At 45.2% G+C, this 18484-nt stretch overlaps 1 protein-coding gene across 1 annotated transcript; it reads left to right on the top strand.

Annotated features, from left to right (window-relative positions):
- The first annotated feature begins 2014 nt into the window (after positions 1-2014).
- Positions 2015-17081, top strand: GABRE (gamma-aminobutyric acid type A receptor subunit epsilon). Its single transcript, XM_004598540.2, has 9 exons — positions 2015-2154; positions 5651-5859; positions 6220-6287; positions 9366-9586; positions 10334-10416; positions 11757-11894; positions 15866-16015; positions 16150-16349; positions 16629-17081. Exons 1-9 carry the CDS (start codon positions 2099-2101, stop codon positions 17010-17012), a joined length of 1509 nt encoding a protein of 502 aa, XP_004598597.2. The 5' UTR covers positions 2015-2098; the 3' UTR covers positions 17013-17081.
- The last annotated feature ends 1403 nt before the right edge of the window (positions 17082-18484 follow it).

The following is an 18484-nucleotide window of genomic DNA, read 5'->3' as shown; positions in this document are numbered from 1 at the left end:
CTATGTCTAAGGCGTTGCTTCATGCTCCGCCATTGCCCAAGCCAGGTTCTGACACAGGCAAACATGGCAAATACATAGAGATCCAGAAAACAGTAATAACACTCCATTGTTTGGCACAGTGTGATTTATCTTAACATGTAAGAGAAAAGTTTTTTGAATTCTCTAATGAAGCAGCTATAATCATTTGTGTCTTTCAGCTTCCCAGGATTCAGTCACTCTTCTAGCAAATATTATTAATTCCTACAGGTCAATGTGTAGCATGCTCCATCCAGGGAAATACAAGTAACTTGTACTAACCTTTCTTTCCTGGAGCACCACTGTCAGTGCTTGAATGGATAAATATGAGACACTTCAAATCCAAGGTTGGCCACAGCAAGTGCATATTTGTCCCTCTCTGCAGCAGCCTAGTGCTGACAAAATACCAGGTAGATGGATGGGCAACAGAACCTCCCCTGCATTCAGCAAGTCTCTGCCGCTGTTTCCTGCTCTGCACGTGTCTCTTCAGGGTAAGACCAGCTGCATAATTTTCAAGGCTCAGGGAAGAAGAAAATGCCGGTTCACCTGTTCAAAAGGTATTAAGGTAGTCAAGAAGTGACTACAAAGCCAAGCACTGGAAAGCAGGGACCCCTGTGTTTTCAATTGCATAAGTCTCGTGCCAGTAGACTTGGTCCTGCCACTGAATTAGGAAGCCTAAATCTGGAAAGCATACATTTGCTCTGCAGTTTTTCTTCTCTCTTGCACTGGAGTCTGAAGAAAGCCTAAGGTCCTAGGGTATACGGCAGCACACAGGCAGCAACAAATATTTGCTGGGTGCCTGTTGTGTGCCCAGATCTCTTCTAAGTTTCAGGGATACAATGGAGAACAGACGAGTGTGTGTGTGTGTGTGTGTGTGTGTGTGTGGAGGGGGGATACTTGCTGTAAACAACAATATACCCCCAGAAAATTATTAGTTAGTGAGTAGTGTTATGAAGATAACAAAGTGGAGTGGTGTGATTCAGTGGCGTATGAGATGACCAAGGTACAGCACAGTCTCTGCAGGGAGCCCGAGGTATGCTGCCGTGTGCACAGTCCTTTCTAGAGAAACAGGTAAAGCTTTTGCTAGTGTCTGGCAGGAGTTCCCTTACATCAATCATTACCATCGTTCTCAGTGAAATAAATCAGGAGGGTCTAGCCATAAAAAAATGACATTCAAGTATGTTTGAGACTACTGACGTGTTGCCCTGGACAGAGGCGCTGTCCCCCTCGGTTCTAATATCATCAAGTGTCCAAAAAGCTTTGCTTGTGCAGCCTCAGAGAGTTCTCTCCAGGGCCTCCTCCGTTTCAGGAGATCTCACCTACTGGAGTCCTAGAGGCTAAAGAGCTGCGCCGGGATCCAGGTTACACCAGGCCCTGCACAGAGCTCAGAGAAAGTCCTGCAACAAACACTTCTGCTTGGTCTTCTATTGAACAGCCCTGCCTCGCCCCCAAATTCTGTTGCTGTTAGCCCAAGGACAGTGTTAGGCAATCCAGCTTCCTTCGGATGCCAAAAGACCAGAGTGCATGGAGTTGTTGGGCTCCCTGAGGCATTGTGGAGGCGCCACGATGTGCAACAGGTGAAGAAGCCAAGGGTTGGAGAGCACTGTCTATTCTGCTGTGTGCCAGAGGCCTGGAGGTGGTGGTGGAGCTAAAAGGTTCCCTCCCCTAGCCCCTGCTCTTGCGCCCCTCCCCCATCCTCAACCGCTCCCTGCTGCAGGCGCCTTTTCCCCAGCCCTGGGCCCCAGGAGCAGCCGCCTGGCTTCCCCTCCCTTCCCCAGTCCCCCTCCCTTCCCTGAGTCTGTCTGGCAGCGCTGCAGTGGTGGCGGCAGGGGGCGTGGGGAGGGGATTGGTGACAGGGTTCCCCCCCTCCTTCTCCCGCCCGCTAGAGCTCCTCACCGCCGAGGCCAGCAAGTCGTCGGAGATTTCCATCGGGGCTCGGGGGCGGGCCGGGGTGGGGAGCTCGAGGCGGGGCTAGTGGGAGGAGTGAAAGTTGGAGCGCAGCAAAACCTGCCACATCGCACTCATCGAGACCAGACTGGACGCAGCGACCTCTGCACAGGTGGTCGCGTGAGTCAACTACACGATGTTGTCCAAAGTTCTGCTGGTCCTTTTGAACGCGTTCCTGCTCCTGCAGTCGAGGTGAGTCTCCACTCTCCACGCCTGGACCTGAGAGCCTTCCTGGCTCGGCTTCCAGGACCCTCGCAGTCCCGAGTTCCTGGAGCCCCAGGCTGCCCTGCCTTGATTCATTTAGTGGGCTAGCGGCTCCGTGGCTCTTCGACGCACAACCAAGCTCCACCACACTCTCGCTAAAATGGGGCGTCCTGTGCCGCTGACTAGAAGCCCAGGGATGGAAGGTGAGAGAATCTTGTCCCTGGCCACTCATGTCCCTGGTCGCCAGCTCTCCAGAGCACTGCAGCGGCCAGGGAGCAAGCACTCCACTTCCTTGAGCAGGAAGACAGCAGTTCGTGCTGTTGGGGCCTAGGGAAGTTGGGAAGGTGCTGTGAGGGCTAGCCGAGGGCAAAATGAGCAAAAAATGTTAACGTTGCTGGGTCCTTTTCCCTTTCTCTCTCATATTTTATGAGAGACATTTATATATTTTCTTCCAGGACGCCTACTGAGTACCAGATAGAGCACCAGGCAACTTGAACTTTCCTCGCTCCCCATTCCACCTCTCTGTGTGCTAGTCCCAAGCAGGAGCCTTGGTTTAGACTGAGGCTTCCAATTCTAGTGGCATGGTGCCTCCCTGGCTTCACTACGCGTCCCTAGACACCCTACTGAGGTTTGGGCCTACTGGAGCCAAAGGCCAGGGATACTGCTGGGTTCTGAGTCCTGGATTTCAACCCCTGTGCCCACTGCGGATTTCGCTGGAGTGGGCTTCCCTCACCCCTTCTTTTGGCTCTGGGACTTTGTTAGGAAGGTTACTCCTGGTTTACTGACTGGTGAAGTTGGAAGATGGCTGTTTTATTTCCCACCAACATTATTGTTTCGTGCTGAGTGTGAACTGTCACAGGTTCCTGGGATTCCGATCTGTGGAGCTTTCTGATAGTCTCCATGGCTGTGGGCTTATTTATTCGTATGGGTGAGAGGAGAGATAGCTTCTCTGCCCATTTCAGACTGCGTTTGCTTCACAGGGGAGGGGCTGTATGGAAGCCCTGCCGGCTAGCCAGCATCCTGGCGTGGGCTGCCTCAGCAGGGGCTGGCTAAAGGTTTTGGAATGCCTGGCAGGAAGTTCCAGTCATCCACGTCCCTCTAGGTGGGATCTGGACTGGTTGAAAGAACTGACATGGTTAACTAGGTAGGGCGAAGGATGGCTGAGGGCGGGTTGGCCGGGGTGGGGGTGGGAGTTGCCAAGGGCAGTGAGGATTGCAGAAAGGAAAACAGCAGGGGAAGAGGGCCCATGTTCTGGAGGAGGAGGCTACCCTCGCAGCCACAGTGGGGAGGGCTGCAGTAACTGGTGTTCAGGCACCGTCAGCATGGCAACCTGTGACGTCAGGGAAGAGCTGTAGAGGTGACAGTGCTAGGCCACACCGAACAAGGAAACCATGCTGCAGTCCAAGCACAGTCTTTAACGAGTTGTGTGAGGATCTGGGCATGGCCCTTTCTCTATCTGAGCCTCAGCTTTTCTGTCTGTGAAATGAAGCAGAGAGCTAATGTAGAAAAAAAAATCCAGCGGACCTTCTCTTGTGTCAGCCCCTTGCCATCCAGCTTAGGGACAGGTGGGAGTAGTACACCTGCTGAGTCACACCTGCAGGGCACGGGTGCCTGAAGAGGCCCTGTCGACAACCCACTTGCTTTTCAAGTTCGTTTTTTCTAGTCCTTAAAGTGAGTTTAACAGCTTGCTGGGAAAAAGAGAAGCTTTGTCAGCAGTTCCTTAGCCCCAAGGATCCCAGGATGTGGTTTTGGTTTATTTGTAGAAGTGGCAAAGGCAAGCTGTAGGATCAAAGCAACCTCAATTCTGTCTGCTACTATGTTTTTGGAAGTGCTAGTCTAGTGCTAGTCCAGTGCTTCCATGTGTGTTTGCCCTTGCACTTGTCAACCTGTGGAGATTGCTTTTCTTTAGGTTTGTGGCATGTGAAAGGGGCTGCTGAAGGGTTTTTGGTGGTCCCGGCTGGCAGTGCACAACCTCTAACTGGCTGCCAATTTGGACTGTGCCATGTTTCTAGCCACATTGCTCAATGTGCTGGGCGTCTACCCCCAGTCCCTCTCCATGAGTTGCTGCGTTTATCTCTTCAGAGGGTTTAGGAGCTGGCTTATGTGCTTCTGAGACGTTAGCAGTGCAGAAAACGAAGACCTTCTCTGTTCATCAGTAGTGTACAATGAGAATTAGCTGCTGCAGGCATGAGAAACGACTTCAGCTTAGAACATCTACACGCCAGTGAAGCAATTCTAAGAGCCTGAAATCCTAAAGCAAAAATGCACTTGCTGCCCAGGTTGGCAGTCCTGTGCTTTGCAATATGCGGGCCAGCCCATATCTCCTGCCTCTAATCATATTCTCAATGGTGGCTACCATTTAAGAAATCATTTTGGAAATGTAACATACAAATACAAAAGCACCCAGGTCGTGTTAGAACACCTCAATAAATTTTCACAAAGTAAATATCCCTGTGTAGCCAGTGCCTGGAACAGGACATGAGACATTAGTGACCACCTCCCAAGAGACACCTACACACAGATGAAAAGATTCAGCAGGCACTGCACCCCCCAAAAAATCACTTTTCTGACTCCAAATCAAAGGCTCTTATAAACCTTTTAGTTATTATTGAATGAGAACACATACAAGTGCTCTGAGTTGTCAGAAAGTGACCACATCTGTTAGGAAATCTGAGGACTAGAGCAGGACCAGAAGGTTAGAAATCCCTTTTCCGCCTTTGCTCACTGCCTCCCCACAAACAACACTAACCTGGTTTTGAATGCAGCAGGAGACTTTCAAACATTGGTAAGTAGGCTTTTAAAAAATTGTTATTATGATTGCTATCATCATAATTATTAGCCATGGTGCCTGTCTAGGGTGATCAGGATGGACTTGATTGCCACCCAGCTCCTGGGGAAAGCCGCCTGCTTCTCCTCACTGAGCTGCTCACAATTGCTCTTTAGCCTTCTTTCCCATCCCCCACCCCCCTCCACCCACTTCTGCCCCTCGTAAAAGAAATATTACAAAACCAACAAAACTGCATAATATTCCCACAGTTTCCTGGTCCTCCTTGCTCTGGCTTTTGCAAGCATTCCTCAGCAGCCTTGGCCCCTGCCCGCCCCCTGTTCCCAGGTGGTGCTGGGCAGGCAGGCTGGTTAGCAAAGGGTAGCAGTAGGGGCTGACAGGCCAGAGCTCACACACAAATGCCCTCTTGCTTCATTTTATGCTGAAAATGCTTTGCGATTGAGGCGGTAAGTTTTGGGGTTTTGGTTGAGTTTTTTTTTCAATACAGATTATAAAAGGTAGTGTTGAAAGTCTTCACAGAACAGAAAAATTTTGTTAAAAATTAGTGAGCCTAATGTGGCTCACAATTTACCATTACCAGCTACTATTTAATTAAGCCTTGCATTGTGGACATTTTGATGTGCTTTTGTTCCAAGAGGTACTGGCTGGCACCCCTACAGCATGGAGAGCAGAACCGCATTGTTTATTTGTATGTTCCAGGGTTGAGGGACCTCAGGCTGCATTCGCGAATCAGACCTTCACCCATGTTAATGTCATCACTGCCCCCCAGCCTGAGCCTCTCAGGAGAAAGCTCCCCTCCGAAGAAATAAAGCCTGCTGCTGCTGGGACTGGCAAGCTCCCAGAAGCCACTCGTATCCTGAACAGTATCCTGAGTAACTATGACCACAAGCTGCGCCCTGGCATTGGCAGTGAGTAGCAGAACAAAGTCTTTCCTTCCCAGACACCACAGTGGGGGGTGATGATGTAGCTGGGGAGAGTGGGCCTGGCAATATCATTGACCTTGGTCAAGACTTCTTCTCACCCTGTTTTTTTCCCAACTATAAAATGAGGCATCTGAACTAGAATTATGATCTGTGAGTATATCCACCTCCTAAACTGTTACACGTTGGGTCTCCCAGTGAAAGAACAACCAAAGAACTGGGACTGAACACTGAAACCATGAGATCCTAAACCTTGCCTGTCTCTCTTTTACTTCCTTCTGACCACTCTGTCCACTGCTGCAATCTGCTGCTTGACATTGACCTCAGCTAATTCTGCTTCATTTACAGAGAGGCCCACAGTGGTCACTGCTGAGATCTCTGTCAACAGTCTTGGTCCTCTCTCTATCCTAGACATGGTGAGTACTGAATTCAGTTATCATATTTCCCAGTGCAGGGGATGACCTATGGTGTATTCCACACATTTGCACCTTATGCTCTGTCCTTCTGTGACAATTCCAATAGTATTGATTGCATTTTTTTCTGGAGGAAGGTAAGAATACATCAAATATCACTGACTTGAGAACAAGTCTGGAAAAGGTAAGTCCTTTGTTTCCTGACAAGGACTTTCAGAATCATAACTCTGTATTTTTACCTTTCACTCAAAATAAATAAATAAATAAGTAAATAAATAAATAGTAAATAAGCTTTAAGTGCCATCATGGAATGGCAGCTTTTTTTTAATAATTGTGTAAACTTCAGTGTATAATTATTAAATCCTTCCTTGTGTTTCTGATTTTGCCCTCCTTCCTTGTCCGTTTCTCACTGCTGTAGTATTATAGTGTCAGTACATCCGATTAGCTGCATTGCCTCTCCCCTAGAATATAGGAAGGTTTCTGCTGACACCAATCCAGCCTCTACATAATCTTCTGAGAGATGTACCTCCTGCAGTTCTGAACCTGCTTGCAGAGTGCAATTCAATCCCACCCCCTGGCAGGCAGAGTTCTCCCTGAGTGTTTCTTTTTCACTCCTTCTGGGTGTTCCCAGGTCACCTTGTACCTCCCAGCTGAGCCTTTGCTCACTTGCCTGTTGGGGGCTCAGTGACTTGCTAAGCCTTCTTCTTCAGGGTCCCGCTTACAAAGCATCTTGTTTACGGCACCTTTTCTGCCCACCATGGCTACTAACTTCTCTGTTACGCCACACTTCTTTCTAACATTTAACATTTCTAGTTTATATCTTGCTTGTTACCTGGTCTTAAATTCATCAATTAGTGGAAATTACTTGCTTTATATCTGCCTTACCGTAACACAATGGGTTCCGTGATGCTAAGGAATTAGTATGCATTAGCTGAGGAAATGAGTAATGAAAGATGCCCTGCAAAGCCAGCTGCGTCTGTGGAGACTGACAGTGACTGTCACAGCTACAGATTTGGCTGTATCCAGGGCATACATTGTTCTAGCCTACCAACTATGCCCAGCAAACACCGTGTGAGTGGTGGAAGCTCAGAGCCTGGGATGTAAAACGGGCTTTACAAATAGACACAGCCAAAGGTAAGCAAGGATTCATATAGGATTTATAGAGAACCAAGGTGTTGTAAAACCAAAGGATGGTGAAAAAAATTGTAGCTGCAACTACCTATTTATTTAGTTTTGAGAAACTAATTTCCATCTCTCTATCTCCATGGCTTCCGAACAGTAGCCTTACAATAGATGAATGCCTTTTCTATCCTTGTTTCATGCCTATTAATAATACCAACATTGATCTAACCTGAGATACTGAGAAATATTGACATCCAACAAGCCCAAAGGATAATATAATAACCCAGAAGTCAAAAAACCTGGTGTGGAACATAGAACTGTTCCAGAAAGGAGCCAGTACCTAGATTTTCTTTGGCCAATAAGGTGGTGTTTTAGCCTGGGCCAAGTGCCTTTTGAAAATTCCAAACCCTTCTTTGGTATTAAATTTCCCTAAGAAGTCTTGACTTCTGTGTATTTCCAAATAGTTCTTCAATGCTGTGTGTTGTCATTGTTCTTGCATAGTCCAGTTGACCCCAGTGGAGTTGTTGAGGAGAGATGTGTCTTTGCCCTCTACCTACAGAGCTTCGTAATGTTTTAAGCTTGCTTCCTTGGAGCCTATATCTTACTCCAGCCTATAGGATAGCCGACGCTGCCTTGCTGCCTTTTGGATGCCTGTTTTACATTTGAAGCAGCCGAACCTTTCAGGACATTGTGAGGGCCCATTTCCCTTGCACAATCAATGCAATTGTTTGCACACCCTCCCATAAATCAGATGTTATATATAGCCTTGTTATATATATATAAAGCCATGTTATGTAGAGCCTTGTCCTCAGGAAGGGAATCCTGAGCCAATGACACATCCATTTTAATTGACTATATCTACCACTCTTGTGATTCTAACCATTTTAAATGCTGGATGGGAACTTTAAAGCCAATGACCAGTCTAGAATCAATTGCCTATCACAGCACCAACAGTTGCTAAAGCGGCCTTCTTGCAGCTTTTATCATAGGTGATTTTTAAACACTGGGTTTCTAGTTTCAGCTGAGTTAAAAGATGTACATCCCAAGCTCCCTTGCTAAACTGGGGACAAACAGAGCTGTTTGTTATCAGATGATGTGTAAGAAACTTAAAATTGTTATCTTGTTAAATTGAAATTAATGCTCATTTGAAACATAACAGAGCAAAAGCACAGCATGAGTATGTAGGGGAAAGCTTCCTTCTGTGAAAATGCAATGCAGTATGCAGCTCTACTTCCAAATCAAAGATGGACTCCCAATAAAACTGTTAAACATATCTTGATAGGATGCTGGCTCTCTGCCATTGGATGTGTGCACAATGTCAGGATACACTTAAATAGAAGATGATGGACTTATGACTGCTTATGAAGAACTATGCTGTTTTAATAACATAGGGGAAAGCAGCGAGGAGGGAGGGAATTCAGGAAGGAGGAGGGGAAATCCTAGAGCTGATAGATAGAATTGTATCATAAAATAAAAATAAAATAATTTCCATTCAGAAAAAAAGACATCTTGATTTGAGAAATGTGAGAAATGACATTTTAGATTCCATGAAATAGTATTTCTGTAAACCTCTCATCTAGAACAGGTGTTTCTCAGTGAGTTTCTCAGTGTGTGTCTAGTGAGCATAAAGGAAATGGTAAGATAAAGTAGTAGCGAGATCCATTTAAGGCAAACCTTTCCATTGTTCTGAGCCATGCGAATTGCTGCAAGATATGGGAATCTAGCTCCTCTCATCCTTGATAACTGATTTCTTGGCTGAGATTATTAGCCTTGGTAACTTCTGAGTCCCTTCTAGCCCTGATGTTGGAACAGCCTCTGAATACAGATAAAGAGGGGACTTCACTTATTTCCTGCTTCCTCCCCTTGTTGTCTTAAGATTAGATAATGGCACAAGAAATGCTTGCATGTGAATGTGCTTTACTCAGCCCCAAGTGTGCGCTTTTCCATCCTTCCCATCAGGAATACACAATTGACATCATCTTCTACCAGACCTGGTATGACGAGCGCCTCCGTTACAATGACACATTTGAAACTCTTGTTCTGAATGGAAATGTGGTGAGCCAGCTATGGATCCCGGATACAATTTTTAGGAATTCTAAGAGGACCCAAGAGCATGAGATCACCATGCCCAACCAGATGGTCCGTATCCACAAGGATGGCAAGGTGTTGTACACAATTAGGTATGTCTGACCTCTGCAGTCTCATCTCTGGGGACACTCCCTCCCTTATTAAAAACAGATTCGTGGGCTTATGGCTTCATGGGCAGGGGGGGTCTCATCCTGAATGATACTTTAAAGGCCTGTCCAGCTGTCCTAGATCATGAGTTTAACCCTCTCATGTGCAGATATAGAAAACACCAAATATCAGAAAAATAAATAAATAAAAAGTTGCTTAAAGGTGCTCACCAAGTTTGTGGCAGAACTGGGGCTAGTATTCACTTATTTGGGACCCAGCCCAGTGCTCCCTCGACTAGAAGGTACCAGTATAACTGCACTGCATGGACAATTCCATCCCAAGTGGGCACTGGATTTAAAGACACGTCCACGGTGATGGAATTGTCCAGGCGGAGCAGCAAGACAACGGTTGGAAAGATTCTTAAGAGCAGGCTGAATACTTGAATGCCAGGCAGGGGAAGGCAGAGTATGGATGGTATGAATGAAAGGTAAGTGAGAGAAAGAGTGTTGACAGATCCTGAAAGCAGGGCTGGGTGAAAAAACAAAACTCCATTTAAGCTGGTCCATACACTTCTCTGACGATGGAGTCCTCAGCAGACAGACACAGCCAGGCTGTCCTTCCTCCGTTTTACTCTCTGAGGTTTTTGCCTTAAATTTTACTGTTGACATTCATTGATGGTGGTCCCCGCACAAAGCTGGGTGAATTGCTAAGTGTTCAAGGCTAGCCTAATGAGGATCCTCTCTCCCTTCTAGGATGACCATTGATGCTGGATGTTCTCTTCACATGCTCAGATTTCCAATGGATTCTCACTCTTGTCCTCTGTCTTTCTCTAGCTGTGAGTACCTTCTTAGGTTTCTGGAGCCCCAGAGATATTCTGGACCCCTGCTTTTCCTCATCTTTACCCTTCGTATTTTTTTCTATCTCAGTTTTTCTCCTTAGATGGTATCAAGATCTTAGGCCTCTATATATACTCCATCCTCATCCCCTTTCCTGCTGACAATATTGTGTTGCTCCACCTGGAACCTCATGTAGGCTCCTCACTCTCTTGAACTCACTTCAAGTCAGTTACCCACCTCTGGCATGCATCTAAAATATTTCTGCTCCTCTCCATCTCCACTGTTAGCACCTTAGTTCAGGTCTCTCTCGTCTTCCTCTTACATTTCTATAACATCTTCACTCTGAATCTAAGTATGTTGAAACTAAATGTATCACATCCTCCCAAATTCTACCTCCAGAACAAACGTGCTGCCTTTGTGTTCTCACTTGTCTCATTGAAGAGCAGCCACTTGTCCAAGCCAAAAGTTTTGATGCTTGCCTGTACTTCACCTCCTACGTGTACATTGTGTTTCTTTTTCTCCAAAATATCTAGTAATCCTGTATACTTATTCATGTTCAGTCACAACCTTGACTCGTGAACTTCATTTTTTTTTTCTTGTACTTGTGTTGCTGCACTGACATCTCACACCTGGTCTCCTTGCCAACATACTATAATCACATAAGAACCAGAGTGACTTAACTAAAACGTCATCTATAGCACGTCACTTCTTTATTTCAAATTGTTCCTTAAATCTTATGAATCAATTCCAAATTCTTTGGAAAAACACAAAGCCCTTTATGAAATGATCACTGCCATTCACTTCTGTCTGTGCATCTCATTGTCTATTAGTGTGAGCTGCCATAGCTGAAATTTTGGCATTTCCACAGTATACTAGGCATTTCACCTTTCTGTGCTGCCCCTCATCCCTTTGCCTCATCTATATCAAAAGTATTTTCACTTGACTTTCAGCTCAATCAGAATGTCACTGTCTCTTTGAAGTCTTTTCTGAGTGTTTTCCCCTATTTTCTTTTATGTCCAATGGGCAAAATAGTTTTAGAGCATTTCTAAAATTCACAGGTGGATACTTAAATGTCTTTATTAATAAAATAGAAATGTTTGAGGGTAGAGTTCTTGCCTTGTTTATGCCTGTCTTTCCAGCACAGCTGCTGTTGCTGAGGAACACTCAGTAAATGCAATTACTGAGTAAATTTCAACAATAAGGTAAGAAAGGCAAGGTCCCACAGCTGGTGATGTCTGAGTAAGACTCCAAATCGTTGCTCAAGCCAACTCCATGCTGGTAGAGACCTCCACTGGGCTTTCCAATCTCATGTAACTCTCCTTCCCACATTGTTTTGCAGTTTCCTATCCAGAGAATGAGATGATATACAAGTGGGATGATTTCAAGCTCGAAATCAATGAGAAGAACTCCTGGAAGCTCTTTCAGTTTGATTTTACAGGAGTGAGCAACAAAACTGAAATTATCTCAACCCCAGCTGGTAAGCTTGTTACGGGATGCAGGGGTAGTTTGCGACTCAGGAGGGTGGTAGGCATAACTGGAAATGGCCATCCTTACTAATGCTACACATTCATCCTGTGGAAATATAGGGAATGGCCCCTGTCTTATACATGCTAAGTACTTACAACTGTTTGCAGAGGAAACTGAGACTTTATAACTATGCCTCAGTCTCATCTGCAAAGAAGTAAGTGCTTTGCCAAGCTCCCTGAAGAACAGGTAAGTAGAGTTATTTTGTTGCTGTTGCTTTTCTGTCATAATTTGCAGCTAGCTGTGACAGTGCAGACCCTTCACTTTCAAAGTCTTTGTTAGAAGAACAATGACCTCCTTGGATAACTTTTGGCAATTGAGCTCAAGGAAGCTCTCTGTACCTAGCACCAACTCAAGCTGGTTGAGCAGGAAGCAAATTCTATCCTGATAAGAAGTGGAGGCCTAGAATTCTGTCAGCTGAGTCGATTGGAACAGTCTGCAGAAGTTACAGCAGCTACAATGGCTGTTGTGTTGACATTTATCTATTTTTATAAACTATAACTAGTTTATTGAACAAGCTGGGATCAGAAAAAAAGGCAAACAGACATTTATCTTTTAAAGGAATAGCCCTGAAGAGCGCATATTCCTGTTAAGGCTTGATGGTATATTCAACATAGATGAAATGACCATTGGTTTTCTGACCTTGTTACTAAAAAGGATTAGAGTGGGAGGGCAGCCATAGCTCTCTTAAACTTCCATTCCCTACAAGGTGTGAGCATCTTTGCTGCTTGTGTTCCTAGGTAATCTGAATGAGGAGCCAAGGAATCTTCCCAGGGTAGCTCCCAGAGAGCTGTCCTGAAATCCTCTTCACCCGTACTGACCACTACCCTCATCGTTTCCAGAATGCGGATGGAGCCAGTCACCCAACAAATCATATGTCATGACAGGCATCTTAACTTTCCTTCTGCAAAAAACCTGCTTTTACTTTCCTTGTTGAGCTGGTCTCTGGGTGAGGGACAGCTCATGCTCATCTGCTAGAGCCTTGCTTGCACTGTACTAGGCAGGGGCTATGGGCTGCTTTACACATGCCCTTCTTTCTTGCGGGCTTTAAGGAAGTGCTTTTACTACCTGGGTGTAGAATCCTTGCTCTTCTGCCAACTAACCATGGACCTGCCTCTTGGCTCTCTGTACTTGTTTCCCAAAGTAGGTGGGGACCCATCTTCAAAAGTGACAGAGGAGAAAGGCCCAGGGGCTTTCAAGTCACTAGTGGTTCCGTTTAGTAGATGGTTTGCATTTCTTCAAAATGGTGCCCTAGTGACTACAAAGCCCCAGAGCCATCATCATCATGGAAGCAATGACAATTAGGTAAGCATCATAACTCTTTGGGAGAGATGAGGGTTCTTGGGAAGCAAGGAACATGTTTTATTTCACTTCAGGCCAACTGGTCTTGATTGACGGTTTCTCCAGTGTCAGAATTACCTTTGGGACTGGTCTCAGATGCCGCCAGTCAGCCCCTGGGGTAGTTCTGTCTGGGGAAGACTTATATATTCATCCCCTGTGAGTTCAGAATCCACTGGCCGCTTGGGACACCAAACCAAAGAATCTCTGTTTCAGGTGGTTCTTAATGAGTCTAGACTCATTCTTAATGGGTAAGCCAATTTTAAGTGATGACTACTAAGGCTCTGATACAATCTTACCAATGATGGCGAATTTACTGTCCTATTAAGAGGGTTTCTTTCTTCCGTAGATAGTTCTACTCATCAAAAAATATGCATTATTTATATGACAAGGAAGTTTCAGAAACTTCCAACTACTAGATCAAGTTCTTTGTCTCTGGAACTATCCAGCTTACATTAATTAAGATCATTCTTCCACAAAGTCAAGAACAAAAGACTGGTATTAACATTACAGCTCTTGATCACATTCTGTTGTTCACATAGCATAGTTCCTTTTCCTTCACTGGTTGCTTGAATCTTTGGATTCACTCATCCTTCTAGATCTAGTTGTGACTTTACAGCTCTCATAGTATACTGGACAACTTTGATCTCACCAAAGCAAATAGCAGTAAAAGCAAAAAGCATCTTTACTTTTGAGCATCATTTTGGCTTTGATTCCTCAGCTCTATATGTCTTTCTTCCCTTATCCATGCTTCTCCATTTCCCAGGAAGAAGACACCGTGTATCATTATTCATCTCTCAGCATTCAACAACTGGTTTCTATCTCTTGAGAGGCAGAAAATACTCTTCTTTGTCAGAATAAATAAAATTACAATATATGATTGAATAATAAATCTTGCATCACGAAGGTAGAAACTCAGACATTCTGTAGGAAATGGCTATAGCTAATGAAAAGTGTCCTAATTTGCAGCCGTGACCTCTGGGAAAAATAATTAAGAGTTTTGATCAATAAACTTTGGTCAATAAGCAATTATAAGAGTAGGCCCTACAGCATCTTTGCTGGAGTTTTGTCCCCAAAACTATTATTCTAGACACAAGTTTCTCTTGGACCCCAAGTACTTCCTTGCCTTTTTTCCAGAATTTGAGAAGTCTTGCTCCTTGAGTATCAGTGTTATCAAGGTAAGAAACGCTGCTCTTTGCCATTCAATTCAGGAATGTTGGGCTACTTAAAAACAACAACAACAACAACACAATACATGGACAATTTAGTGTCTTACTCTGCTTCACAAAGTTCTTGACCAGCAGCTACACCAGTTTTTGATAACCTACTGGTTTCTAAACTCTGCTGGGTTTGGATTGGTGGGGTCTCAACCACAGAATCCTCATGAGTCCTGCCTTATAGATTTTAAAGCACACCAAATTGAAGGCCAAGGAATTCCACAGTAACACCAGAGAGGGACAGTGCTGATATTAGTGGGGTATGCTGGGTATTTTAGAGCCTAGCCTCACTACAGATCCAAGATTGGAACTATTAGAAATGTGATGATGAGATTGGAAAGTGACATTCTGAGCTTGGACAAAAGCTATGACTCAATGGCAGGCAGAAAGTTTTGTTGGATGTGTCAGATAGGACAAGATGAAGAGTGCAACAGAATATGCCAGTAGAGATGTAGTTTCTCAGTCCTGCCTGGGATATTGTCATCTAGGGTGAGAGCCAGAACCAGGGATGCCAAAATGGATGTAAACGCCTCAGTTAGCCTTGTGGCTGTATATTTGGCAAGTCTGAAATTCTTATTTGTAGTAATTCTTCCATTTTCTACAAACACCAAATTTGGATAAGGAGTTACAGACTATGAACAGGGAGTCTGAGGTTTCAGTACTGAAATCTACAGGCTATTTCAGGAAATCTGAGAGTAGATAGCATTGATTTAGGTAAATACACATGCTTGTACAAGTGTGTAAGATGTCAGTGGGAGCCACATCACAGTCAGCCTTCAGGGGCAAATTGAAGAGTTTAGATTTAATTCCATAACTCATGTGGAGCAGGAAAAGTGAGTGAGTGAGTGAGTGCTTTTGTCACAAGTGGAATAGTGAATATGTAATAAGGAGGCCAAAAGATCCTGTACCTCTTCCAGTATAGCATGGGCCACTGGTGGCTCATTCTTGAGGATACATTAAGAACCAGCTGTGCAGACTGTTGGCCATGTCTCTGAAGAATATACAAATCATCTAATTGGCTGTGAAGACCTTGGTCATCTGAAAATCAGCTAATATTTGGACGACTAACATTTTTTTTCACTTCCGTTTGACTATGCGGTCACCCTGGAAAGGCAGATGTTGTGTGAGACAGTTTCTGGTTCTGGCCTTGACTTAGCTCTGAACTGACCATGGGTCTTGCAGTAAATCTCCTCTCTGGGCTTCTTCTGTTCCTATGTGTGTTACATTGGAACATGGCATCTCTCTCATAAGACTGCATAGGGACTCCTCTGAGATCAATAATAGGACCTTTAATGTGGATGCCCTGCTTTGGTGGAAGGGAGACCTTATGTCAGTGTTTTAATGAATCAGTTGTTTGCATGTCTTACAGGTGATTTCATGGTCATGACATTTTTCTTCAATGTGAGCAGGCGGTTTGGCTATGTTGCCTTCCAAAACTATGTCCCTTCTTCTGTGACCACAATGCTCTCCTGGGTTTCCTTTTGGATTAAGGAGTCTGCTCCAGCCCGGACCTCTTTAGGTAAGAGAGTAAGGTAGGCAAAAGCATGGACACATGGCCTTGACTTAGCTTGAACTGGCATCTCAATAGATACTTTGAGCAGTATATTACCTGGAGTCAGAAGTTGAGCTGCCTCCACCTCCGTGCTCTTGCAGGGATCACCTCTGTACTTACCATGACCACACTGGGGACCTTTTCCCGTAAGAATTTTCCACGTGTCTCCTATATCACTGCTTTGGATTTCTATATCGCCATCTGCTTTGTCTTCTGCTTCTGTGCTCTGTTGGAGTTTGCTGTGCTCAACTTTCTGACCTACAACCAGATGAAAACCCATGCTTCTCCGAAGCTCCGCTATGTATGACCTGGGTATGGGAATGGGGGCAAGCTCTTGGGAAAGTGGAGCTAGGCCAGCGAGGGTACAAGGGTTATGACACACGGGTGGCCAGATTGCCCAATGATGGGGGTGGATATCCAAGGTGATGGGGAAAGTTGAATCAATTTTTACTGATGGGAGTTCTGAGGGTGGTCAAGAAATAGTACAAAGGACAGGTCCCAGAAAACCCCAAGGTAGCACTTCAACGTGGCTCATCTCATTTGATTTCCCACTCCTCCCTTGTCCCCTTGTCCCTTTCAGCCTCGTTTTGGTAGCAGTACCCAAGCCCGTACTCGTGCTCATGCCCGTGCCCGTGCCCGCCAGAATCAGGAAGTGTTCGTGTGTGAGATTGTCACCGCTGAGGGAAGTGATGGAGAGGAGCACTCATCTTGCTCTGTTGGACGTGTCCCCAGCCCAGATGGCACCCAGAGCCCTCGCAGCTTCTGCTCCAAACTGGCCTGCTACCGGTGCTGCAAGGGTTTCAGGAAGTACTTCTGTGTGGTCCCTGATTGTGAGGGCAGCACCTGGCAGCAAGGTTGCCTCCGTTTCCACATCTACCGCCTGGATAACTACTCACGGGTCGTTTTCCCCGTGACCTTTGTCTTCTTCAATGTGCTCTACTGGCTTGTTTGCCTTAACTTGTAGGTGTCAAATCATGCCCTGTGAGGCAACCTCCCCAGTTCCCTGGGAGGGTCCAAGCCCCTGGCCAAGGGAATTGGGGCAGGGGGTAGACAACAGCAGCAGCAACTGGAGCAGCTAGAGTTTCCTCCCCATTTAAGCTTACCAAGCATTAGTTTCCATTGGCCTTCTCCCCAAACTTGCTCATTCATTCAGTTTCAGTACCCCATTTCAAGTAATAAGAGCAACTTCCCATTTGCTATTCTTCAAGTGGCAATCACAAAGTTCAGTCTTAACAATCAGTTCTCAGTGATCAATTTCCCAAAACCTTGCCATGTAACAACAGATTAGCTTTCTCCCAATAATGCTGATACCCACAGCCAGCTCTTCCCTCAACATGAAAGTGCCCAAATCCAGCCTGTTGTAGATTCCTGATACCTTAAAATGCTGGGCAGCAGTGTAAGAGGAGAGGGGCCTCTCTTCCTTAACTCATATTATTATACTATTGGTTTTATCTCCTTCCCTTCCCCTTCTACATATTCAGGCACTGATATTAAGCTTTTAGGAGTAGGAAAGGCAGCAAGTGAATGTGTTTGGGACAGTATCCTCCCGCCCCTTTCTGCTGTGACACTTCACTCCTCTCCACTGCCTCCATCTACATTCCCAATTCAATGCCCTACATCCAGTATTTATTTTTATGTGTGAATAGTAATGACCCCCTGCTTCATAAGCCACCTTCTTCCTCCTTCTTGACTTTGTGACTTTTTCAGTAACTTCCCTAGTGACTATACCAGCCCTTACCCAAGTGCCAGGCTTTGGAGACTTCCCGGGGCCAAAGAAACTAAGGAAATCATCCTTTGTAGCAAGTGTTACCTGTCTTTGATCGTTGCCAAACTAAGGCACAGAAATTCAACCACTTTCTTAGACCCTGGGTCCATAATAAGTCAGTCCACTTTTATTCCTGGGGCGCTGTTATAATCACAATCAATCAACTGAATTGCCTTAAATTTGTACTGCACTTTACTTTTGACAAATTTTTTTGACAAATTCTAATCACAGCCTCATCATAGCCCTGTAACATCTTCAGGATAGGATTCTTCGCCCTTCTGTGCAAATGGGAACCCTGAGGCACAGATTTTTGTGGGATTGTAGATCTTACTGGAACCTATACAAGAGATAATTCCCATCTTCTAGACCCCATGACAGAGCTAGGCAAATGTTTTTCATCATGGTTTGATTCTAGCGCCTAGAGTGGCAGGGTCTCTTCAGCAATGTCCTGCTCAATTTCTGCCCTGGAGCATTCAGGCAAACCCCACTCTTCCCCAGATTGAACTTCTGGCTCTGGTCCCCCAGTGAGATGAATTTGTATATGCCCCAATGCTTGTACATGCTTAATTTTTTGTATTTTATTGGGGGGTGGGTTGGATGGGATATCCGTCTGCTTTTGTCATTATCATCTAAAGAGGGGGCATATATAAATAAAATATGTCAGCTAAGCA

Source organism: Ochotona princeps, chromosome X (assembly GCF_030435755.1).
Source record: "Ochotona princeps isolate mOchPri1 chromosome X, mOchPri1.hap1, whole genome shotgun sequence".
Lineage (NCBI taxonomy): Eukaryota > Metazoa > Chordata > Mammalia > Lagomorpha > Ochotonidae > Ochotona > Ochotona princeps.
This window is presented reverse-complemented; position numbering and strand designations above follow the sequence as displayed.